Source organism: Trachymyrmex septentrionalis, unplaced genomic scaffold, assembly GCF_001594115.1.
Source record: "Trachymyrmex septentrionalis isolate Tsep2-gDNA-1 unplaced genomic scaffold, Tsep1.0 scaffold305, whole genome shotgun sequence".
NCBI lineage: Eukaryota > Metazoa > Arthropoda > Insecta > Hymenoptera > Formicidae > Trachymyrmex > Trachymyrmex septentrionalis.
The window spans coordinates 139,429-150,772 of record NW_017305469.1 but is presented as its reverse complement, the minus strand read 5'-3'; the positions used below and the strand labels follow the sequence as shown (position 1 = coordinate 150,772).

Here is an 11,344-nt window from a genome sequence, read left to right as displayed (position 1 = left end):
AAATAATTTTTTAAAAAAAAAAAAAAAAAAAAAAAAAAAAAAAAAATTAAGAATAAGTACGACCGTATAAATGATATACATAAAATAAAATAAAATAAAATTTTTTTCAGTTCCGGTTTTTCCGAAGCGCGATGTATATGAGATATGGGTGAGTTTTCCGCTCTTGCGCACTATCGACCGCGGTCGTGTACGAAAGGAGGTGGGGTACTTAGAATCTCTGCGGTCTGCTACATCTATTTATAGCGTGCGCCGTACACTAATGCACACGCGTGCACGTGTGCAACCACATTGGTCGCCGTGCATAACGGGCTTTTATACGTTGCACTGGATATTCCTCTCGCGGACTCCAGGCAGAGCCTGCGCATTTCTTTCTTCCTCCCCCCTCCCCCCCCTCCTTCCCCGTCTTATTCTCGCTCTTTCTCTGTCTCTCTTTTCGTTATTCACCTTCTCTTCTCTCTTACCACACTTATGCACGCGCGCGGAACACACGCGCCGCGCGTGTTCCTTTACTTTCTTCGTCGTGTTAGACACGTCTTAGGACGATATAAGTTACGCGACTTCCCGGAGGCGCGCTAGAGATTTTAAGAAAAATTGTGAAGGATGGCGATCGAACGTAACTTTTGAATAAGGAGGCAAAGATACTGACATAACTTGTTAAGCACTTATATCTTATAGATTATTATATTTTATTATTTCAGTAATAATTTACTTTGTCATTGTTCATAACAATATACTCGATAATACTCGATATGTATATTTAATATTTATCTATAATTCCTTTTTTATGGACATATCATCAAGCGTAAAATTTACGAATGTCTGTTAAGTTAGTGCTAAATTGTGCACAGTCTATGATTTGCAATTCACAATTCGTAACAGATTTACAGAAATTCGTCATTTGTCTAGTATAAACTTTCTACATTAGTCATCGTGATTGCACAACATCGATTCCAGACGAATTAACATACCTAAATTAATTAATGCACATCTTTTAATTTTGATAAAAAATCGCTTGGTTAGCAAATCAGCACGAATTATAAATAACGAATGCGAATTTGATGAATTTGTTATTCTCGAATTTCATGTAAGTAAAAAATTATAAATTGTAAAAATCAGAGCGAGAGAGAGAGAGAGAGAGAGAGAGAGAGAGATACTCGATGCATGCTTTATACAATGTAAAAATAAATGCAGCAATTTGCATTCGTGTAAACAATTTATTAGCGTGTGTGTACACTATGAGTCAAGAATTTAGAAACATTTTTTGACATTTTTGGAATTACTTGCTCAAAAAAATGTTTATAACCATTTGTTTTTTACAACAATAATTTTTCAAGTTTAATGATTGTTATTGGATCTGGAGAATACATTAATGTTAAAGAAACACATTGTTATGGATATTGGAGTAAGTAATCTCAAAAGTGTCTTTTTTTATATTTCTAAATTTTTAACCTGGAGTTCTTGGCAGAAAAATTTTACGAAAAATTATATAGATTCTAAGACACGATCTTAGTTTTTCATAGATATTCGTAATGGAACATAAAGTGGAATTGTTGTTTGTTTGAGAAACCAAGAAATTCTTCGACCTCAAACAATAACTAAAAAAAGAAGGGTTTAATTTTAAGATATTAAGATGTTTTATTTTTGACTCTATTAGTTCAAAGTAAAACATCTTTAAGTGTTTAAAAAATGGGGACAAGAATAAAACGCATTTCTTTTTACAGTGCACTTTATCTCACTACGAATATCTACGAAAAACTAAAAATTTCTAAGACAAACTCATATTTCTGCTACAAATATTTAGGACAAATTAAGAATTTCTAAAATCTTACTCCATTTATATATTACAGTGCTATTTCGTAAACATTTTTTTTCCGCCAGGGGTGTATGTACTCTTATGAATAACATAGAAAAATCAAGAAAAATAAATTATTTTTGTTAACCGAAAGAGATTATAGTACCCTCTGTCGCCATTTTTACTAACTTTCTACTGTAAAGATCGTGGATGTAGCGTATTACCCGTTGAAAACATTTGTGGACGTGGCTACGTAGTTCAATATACTTACACCGTTTTATCCACATAGAAGAGCTAGTGGACAGAGAGATATTTGAGGCCGGTATTCATAGTCTTACATTTAAAACCGTCTTAAGTACAGTCTTAAGAAGTCACGAACCAATCAGAGGACTGTATTAGCATCTTAAGATATTACTTAAGACGATTTTGAAATAAAAATGGACTATGAATACCGACCTACGAATATCGCCCTGAGAGTAAACGTGTTCGTGTTTTTAAATGAAACTCGTTTACTGGCGTCTCTATGTGCGTAACATGTGCACATTAAGAACTACGTAGCCACGTTGGAATATTTTCAACGGGTAACACATCCTTGTCGTTGGTTTTTGTCTGTTACATACATTGATTGATTCTATTCATGTTGTGTATGTAATTGCGTAACAATTTAACAATGCATTATAAGAAAATAAAAATTAAAATAATTTAAGCCTAAAAAAGATATCAAAAAAAAGCGTAAAGTATATTTTAACAATGTATCTAAACAAAACATATATCAAATAAAACGCAATGGAAAAGAGATTAAATATAATATTATTATCTAGACATTTTTATTACAGATAAACGTACAAGCAGCTGTAATTTTTTAGTTTTGTTTTGACCGATTGGCCGAATATAATTACGATAAAAATCTTAAAATTTTTTTCTAATCGTTAAATCGTTATATGATATATCTTAATTGTGTAGAAGAATTATATTATATAAGAAAACATTAGATATATTTACTAGATAAAGACTACTTTTAGACATATTTGCTAAAAAAAAAGCAGGTTTAGTTTGAATAATTGTTATATTATAAAATATATAATATAGATTTTAATATAAAATATATTGTGATTAATATGAAATATATTATAGGAGACATACAAATATATTGCTGACTGTATGTACAATGTACTCGTATATAGATTTTTTATTCTTACAACACACAATTGTACAATAACTTACAACAATATTTAACTCACAATCAATACATATATACAGATTCATGTCTAGACATGAATAGCGATTAAAGTATTAGGAATACTTTTCTTCGATTTGTAAGCGTGGAGAAGATGTCGCGTTTAAATTTAATCACATTTTTCATTCTTAATTATTATAAATTATATATTTTTTGTATGTGTACGTACATATGAGTATTTAACACGCACATATATCTGAGTATTTAACAGAACAATCGAACAGTCTTATACTGTAAAGAGCAGAAGAATTAAAGCTCAAATCGTTCTCAAGCGAAATCATCAAACACACATTACTGCAAAATGCAATATTATTATCGACGAGTCGTATAATTTGATAATCCTCTTCGACTAAGATTAAAAAAATTGTCAGCTCTATAATTTAGTCTATCAGATTTTTCTATATAATTCCTTATATAGCGAAAATATATCCAATTAAATTATAATGTGTTAAGTCCATTTATGAAAATATGTGGCAGCATATCTATGTGAAAATCGGATGACATAATATTAACGATTATCACGCGAGATTTATAGTTTCTCTCCACTAAGATTGAGCACATTATAATACGAGTGATCCGGAAATCTGTCGAGCTCAATATAGTCTGTCTCATCAAGCAGCAGGCTTTCAGTTAGGTTAACGAGCTCAGCAAAGGATGGTCTGCACGCCGAATCCTTGTCCCAGCAATAATACATGATATTATAAAGCTCTCTTTTACAGTGTTCAGGTCTGTCTAATCTGTAGCCCTCCTTGATCTTTCGCATTACCTGAAAAAATATTCAATGTAATATATAAAAGAAAACATTATTTAATTGCCGTACAGTTACTTTTTATTGATTTAATTCTTCTAATTTAATTTACAATTAGTTTATCTTAGATTTATCTTTAATTTTGTTAATTTCATTTAAGTATTGATTTGATATTTTCACTTTAATTGTTTTAAATTCAACTAAATTTTATCCAATTTAATTTAATTTTATACATTTATTTTTAATTGAATCATTTAATTAGATACAATTTTCATATATACACCATTTTAAATCAAATTAAATTGATTCAATCAGAGAAAAAAATAAAAACGTTAAACTAAGCTAATTAACAAATTTAAATAAAAATTAATTCAAGACCGAGCAAGTATAAATTATACAATGTTACAAATAGAATAAATATATTAAAAATAATTACAGAAATATATAATCATAGATAAAACAGTATCATTTATGATTATATATCTTAGTATAAGTTATTATTAATATATTTATTTTATTAAATTAACGTTCTTTATATTTGTTCGGTTTTAGCATTTAATTAATCTTTATTTGATAATTTGTTATTATAATATTGAGTTGATGCTCAGATTTTGTGTTAAGTCAATTAAGTTAACAAAATTGATAAAGAAGATTATATTATATCATACATATTAATACCTCTGCGGCAGCGAGTCCAGGATACGGTGTTGATCCTAATGTTACAATTTCCCAGATGAGGACGCCGAAGCTCCAGATATCCGATTTAACGGAGAATATGTTATCATATAAACTTTCAGGTGCCATCCACCTAATCGGTAGTCTACCTTCCGATTTTCTCTCATAAATCTGATTAGCCGCTACGTCTCTGGCAAAACCGAAGTCCGCTACTTTGCACGCGCGGTTTTCGTCGATCAAGATATTCCTGGCGGCTAAATCCCTGTGGATGATACCCTTTGATGCCAGATATTCCATACCTTTAGCGATCTATAAATAATAAATTTAATTAGGTAAGGAGAATGATCAATAAGCATAAAAAATACAATCAAAGACAAATAATTTATTAAGACATTATAATATATCAAAGGAAAGATAGAAAGTTCTTACAATTTTTAATATATAGTATATATTCTTCTTAATTAATTGTTGTACAGATTCAGAATAGGTTATTCATATATTTTTCTTTAAATTAATTTTATCAGCTGGCTGTTATATTCTTACAATTAGTTAAAGATTTACAATTCCATTACTTACTTGATATACAAATCCAGTAAGATCCCTTGAGGTTAATCCTGCACCTCCATGATTCCTTTCTTCTCTGGAGGCTCTGAGGAAACTCTGCAGCTTGCCGCCACTGACATACTCCAGAATGACGAACATGGGTTCCCGTTCAGTGCAACATCCTAGAAGCCGTACAACATTGGGATGAGGATCTAAATTCTTCATAACACGTAGCTCTTGTGCAAGATCCAATCGTTCTCTCTCGGCGGCATTCTCTTTCAGAGTTTTCACCGCTACAATCGTGGGGCCAGATTTGCCATCGATACCTAGGGCTTCGCATTTCCATACCTGGCCAAAACAACCTTCGCCAAGGATGTTGAAAACCTAGCAGTAATTAACTAATCAATTAAACGGGAATGGCTTATTTAATTAGTTAGAACTTAGCTTAAATAATTACTTGGGGACTATAAACTTGAAACATATTACTTGGAAATTTATTTATTTAATACATTTATGAATTCATGAGATAATTAAATTTAATTGTCTAATTAAGTTATTTAGCCGTTTGATAAATTTAAGCCCCCTTCTCGGTCTAGAATTTAAAAAAAAAATTGAATTTTTTTTCATAAATCGATACATTAAAGTGTTTAGAATAAGATTTTTTAAAAACACTCAATTTTACGTCCTCTAGACAGAGAAGAGCGCTTAATAATGTAGCAATACTCAAGGAATTAATTATTAGTTCCGTGATTAATTAATTATCAAGTATATAGAATAATGATCACACCTTCAATCTATGTCTGGGAAATTCCCATTTATCCTCTTGTTTACTCTGAATGCCTGCTTGAAATTCCTTCTCCCATGGCTGGTAACGATTGTTACGAGTCTTTGGACCTCGCCATCTTTTCAGGACGAGAGAAGGCTCGTCTGATAGATTAGAAACGCTGACTGACGTTTGTCCCTTCTAAAAAATCCGATTCAGTTTTATTAAACCTTGTTTGAAATTTGTGTAAAAATTAATATGTTTTTATTTTTATAAAAAGGGTTCCATCTTTCTTTTTTTTAAATCAATCGAGTACCACGTTCACCTTGGATTTGCGATTACTGCAAAATTTATTTCTTAGGGACCAGGCACCCAGACCAAGACCTACAACAAGGGCGCATCCAGCTGCTATCGGTACCAACGTCATCGCCATATCTTGCGAAGGCGGCGCAGCGGAAGGTGCAACCTTCGAGCTCAATGCAGGAGATTCTACTTCGTTTATTCGGACGCTTTCTTCTGTACTGACAGTACTAATGGTACTAATGGTATTGCTGTTGACGCTATTGTCATTCTCCTTAGGTTTTATTCTCTCCAACTCAAGTTTTGTAGTTTGAGGATGGTACTGTTTCGGCGGTAAAGGGGGTAAAGGCGGCGAAGGGAAGGACGACAGATTTGGTAGAAACGGCGGTCGTATTCCGCTACCGGAATTAGGTTGATTTAAATATGGTACCCTGTCAAAAAGTTAAATTAGGAAGAATTTTTTAAATAAAAAATCTAATCTGCTTATACATGTGTGTGTGTGTGTGTGTGTGTGTGTGTGTGTGGGCGCGCGCCAATAAAATTTGTTTTAAATAAAATTGCTCTATAATTTAATAGTGAGAAAAAGATTTGTTTGGACTCGAGAGTTCTATTTACATTTGGTTTCATTAAAACAAATTTAATTTTAAATGAAACATATTTTGTTCAGTAAAAAAAAATTTAGTTTTAATGAAAGTAATCAACATTCTTAATTTAAACATTCATTTGGTTGGACTATTTCAGTGTATAAATTTGTTTGATTTAAAGAAATCTTTTCTCTGTATATAATTACATACTCTTTCTAAGTTTAATATTTTTAACTTTTATTTCCTAACTTAATATTTATATTATATTATATATGTATTTATTAAAAATATCTCTTATAATATACACGCATAAATTAGATATTTCGTCGACTGAATGATCCGTTGAATTGATATCCTGACATAAGAAACATAAGTTCTTTATAAGAAATACTTCTTACACTCTGCAATTTTTATTCAAGTAATATCCATTATCGTTAACGAAGTGGAGCATGAATAATAGAACGATCACCGCTGAGTTCCCTTAAGGTCGGTGGTTATTCCTTGCCTTTATAGGAAAAACTACTATTTCGCAAGCTCGTTCAATTTAATACAGTTTTTATTAAAATGTTAATTATTACAGTTTTTTTCCAAATATAATGAGAGAATAAATTTTTATTAAATTAGAATAAATTATAATTAGAGCAAAGTTGAATTATTATAATAGATTATATTCTTTAAAGAGATAATTTGTTAATCTTAAAAATGCGGATTTTTTTTTTAATTAAAAAATTCTATATTAATAAATATAAAAGGCTAAATTTCATGAATATACGATACAAAGAATTATTTGAAAAGTGCAGTAAACATGCAACATATATGAATACATCAAAAGTTGGGATCTTGTATATTATTAAATCACATTCCTAAATTATCATTTGACCGAAATCCATAAATGATTTAAAAATAATATGTTTATCATTAATTTTTTTCTAAAGCTCAAAAATATTAATATATTTAGAAATTAATATTTTTTTACATAATTTATATTAGAGCAATATTTATTTTTATCCTCAAAAAATCTGAAATCTTTTAAAATTTTACTTTCAATGTCAATGCAAATTAACTGATATAACTCTAGAATGTTACTATATATGTACATATGTTCTTCGAAATCTAGCATTTACATTTTGCACATATAATGTTTGTTTTCTTTTTTTATAATAAACACGATAGATTACATTGACCTGTCCAAAATATCAACGCGCGCGGGCGAGGGAGTGTGTATGTATATCAGATCACGTACCTTATCCTTGCCCGGTTCATTGTCGATTCATGCTCGATGTTAACGTAAACCCCAAGTTTCACTTTGACATGACCATCGAAAACAGTCACATAGAATGATAGATCCTGGCCTGCCTGAAAAGAAGAATGAACAAGAAGCGTAATTCAAACGCCTCAATATCTGAGCATTCGTAATCGCCAGATCGCTAACAAACAGTGTGCCGTCAATACTGAGAAGATACACTACGTTTTTTCTTTGTAATATATTTTTCAATAATTTTTATTTTAGTTCAACTCGTACAATTTTTGCGTGTATATGAAATATATGTATACATACATATTGAAATACATGTATGTGTATATATATATATACACATATATTTATTTATTTAGCCATTTTTATATTGCATACACATTGCAATGTAACATTTAAAGCAATAGTAAAACATTTAAAACATGAATCTTTATAATTATTATATAATCAGTATAAATTTAATTAGCCAATTGATACCAAAAAATACGTATAATTTATTTAATAAATTATTTCTACAACCAAAGTTAAATATACTTTAAATTATATCATAATTAATTATAAACATCAATCTGTACATTTTTTCATCAAAATTTCTTATTTTAAACTATTCAAAGCAGAAATTTTTATTTGAAATAAAAAATTTTCGCAATTGACACTTGGAAAATACTCACTCTTCCTTTGAGAGTTTCATTGAGAAAAATTATGCCGGTTCTATTGTTGATGAAGAAGGGTAATGGTGACTGAGGCTTGTTGTCCCCGTTATAATCTTCCAGTCGTTCCAGACCATAAATCAAGTCATCCTGTTCGTTGTCCTTGGCGTGAACTCTGGTTATGACATTTCCTACCGGCTCGGTCTCCGAAAGTTTCCAGTTTCGATAATCCAACCCTATTATGGGTGGTGTATTATCGCTCAATTGGCTTTCTGTAAGTAAAATAATTTACCACTGACTTTTGTAGAACTATCCAATTTTTCGGTGTTTTAATATTCCAAAACTTTACAAGTAAGTTTATAAATTAAATCAATTAAGAGAAATAATCCTATTTTTGGTCAAAGCAAATCTTGGTGTTTAATAATATTTATATGTAAATATATTTTTTCAGTTTTTATAAATTGCGCGCCGATTTAGTTTGTCCGACTTGAAATGTAATCGTAAACTGAAGCTAAAAGCTTCAGCTTCAATTGGCGCGTGATGTATAAAAAATGAAAAAATATATTTTCAATAAATTAGCATATGAATATTAAGCGCTTTGATCGAAAATAAGATATATATTTCTAATTGTAAGATATATATATATATATATATATATATATATATAGATTTCTCTTAATTAAATTATTTTCATCAGTTTAAGTTCTAAATTATAATTGTTTAAAAATTAAAATTTTTTTAAATCTGAGGTTTTAAAATTTTTGGATTCAAAAATTTCGAATCTTTTAAATTATTAAGATCGCAGTATTTTTTTATCTCCTTAATCTCTTTCCTCTCTGTTGTTCTTCTTGGTTTTTATGCATAAATAAATCACATATAAAAATTTTAATGTTACTGTCTTAAATGTTGTCAAAGTTCTTCGTTTAACTTATAATTGCGACGATTGGAATCCTGGATTGAAGTATTTACAGTATTAGAATTCATCCCGCTGGCAATTAATAATTCGTCACGGAAGGTTGACAACGCGACTGAAATACCGTTCAAAATGGCTTCGATTCTTTGCAACCGCGAGTGTGTTTTGAGCACGAGCGACGAACTTGCTGTTTTACGCGCGAGTTCTAATTAGACCCGGGTTTACCGAACGATAAGAAAGAACAGTGGGTGGAAATGCGCGCGCACCGAGAGATCGGCCTTGATATGCATTCCTTCTTAGATTTCGAGTTCATATCGCCAAGTAGACTGTGACCCTCCACGAGTTTTGCGCATTTTCGACTGTGCCTTATATGCAACCTCCGTTTTACGCATAAATCTCTAGTAGAATTCTGTGATCTTTCATATTATTTATTATTACAACATATCCTTTTTGGCTAATTATATAATTACCGAAGTGTAGTAAAAAGGAAGTAATAAAAAAAGTTTTTTTTAAAAGAAAGATATTAAAGTTGGCGGAAAGGAAGTTGAGATAGAGAGCGATTATTACAGATGTTTGTTAAAGACTTTCTTTGGAGACATGTAATTTCTCATATTGTTCTCATCGCGTAATTACTGATGATTCCCGCGTTGTTTATAACATTTCCATATCATAGCTTCTCGTGGAAGAAAAGCGAATAACTGGATCTCGCGGCGGTTCTATACACCTGACTGCTCGTCTCCGTCGAATAATCGTGCCGTGATTTCGCGGTAACCACACATCAACGATCCTCGACCTCTCTTATTAAGAATGATCAGCCCGGCGAGTTATGCTTGGAATAGAAAGTCACGGCGAGTGGCCGCATGAAGAGCGTTATGATACCGACCGACCGATCTGATATGGCGCGAAAGGCGCGCATATATATGCTAGAAATAGAAAGTGTATCGTGCGAGCGAGCACGTTTGCGATTCGCAAAATTCAGATTTACTTTGACCGAATAGCGATAATAAACTCTTCTCACGAATTTAACTGCGCATCGTGTACGCGCTTTTTCGTTGCATGCTCGCCTCCTTTTCGCTAATATGAATTGCACGTTATTTTTCATAGTTTTGCCATTTGACTTTTCTGACAAATTCAAAAGTTGTTTATAAAAATAAGATTAGATTTTTATTCACATATAAAAAAGAGGGAAATAAAGTGAAGCTAGAAAAACCAAGGACTCGATTGAGTTTTTTCTTAAAATAAGAAGTTAAATGGTAGGTATCTGTCATTATTAAAAGTATGGCATGATTTCGGAGTTGGAAAAAACCTTTTTTAAAAAACCTTAGCCAAACTGGCTTTTGAAGCATTATTGGGGTTTTTTGGTGGTTTTTTTTTTTTTTTGATGAAATTGATTATTTGATATTTTTTCACGTAATATAATATAATATATAATTTATGTTGTATTCATTATTTAATTACATATTCGAATAAAATTAATTATAAAAGAATTTTAAGAAAATATTATAACAATAATTTTATAAGAAGTTTTTGTCTCTGAAGAGGATTCAATCATGTAACCGAAACATATTTAATGTAGCCGTAACATTATTAATTTTTATATGATCAACGTTAATTATATAATAACAATATAATATTCTCTATGCATCAAGATTCTCAGTTGGCTCTTATATGTATACCTTATATTATCTCATTTATTGTAAAAATATTATCACGAATTTTATAAATATAAAAATAATAAAGGTTAAATGAAAAGGAGCATACAGCCACACTTTAAATACCTAGCGCCTTCCCGGTACTAGTGTTAAGATGTTGAACTACTATCCAATATACATTCAATTAAATTGAATTAATATTTCAGAATTATATATTGGATAGTAGTTCAAC

At 30.5% G+C, this 11,344-nt stretch overlaps 1 protein-coding gene across 3 annotated transcripts in view; it reads right to left on the bottom strand.

The window, feature by feature from the left end:
• Positions 1-2,971: 2,971 nt before the first annotated feature.
• LOC108749617 (tyrosine kinase receptor Cad96Ca) overlaps positions 2,972-11,344 on the bottom strand; it is a 23,039-nt gene continuing 14,666 nt past the window's right edge. For all 3 annotated transcript variants that reach the window (XM_018488424.1, XM_018488425.1, XM_018488426.1), the window contains 7 exons: positions 8,569-8,819; positions 7,886-7,998; positions 6,084-6,489; positions 5,783-5,959; positions 5,029-5,379; positions 4,456-4,761; positions 2,972-3,795 (listed from right to left, as the gene is read on the bottom strand). In XM_018488424.1, coding sequence (XP_018343926.1) covers positions 3,559-3,795; positions 4,456-4,761; positions 5,029-5,379; positions 5,783-5,959; positions 6,084-6,489; positions 7,886-7,998; positions 8,569-8,819 — 1,841 coding nt within the window. In that variant the 3' untranslated portion in view covers positions 2,972-3,558. The remainder of the gene's footprint in view (positions 3,796-4,455; positions 4,762-5,028; positions 5,380-5,782; positions 5,960-6,083; positions 6,490-7,885; positions 7,999-8,568; positions 8,820-11,344) is intronic.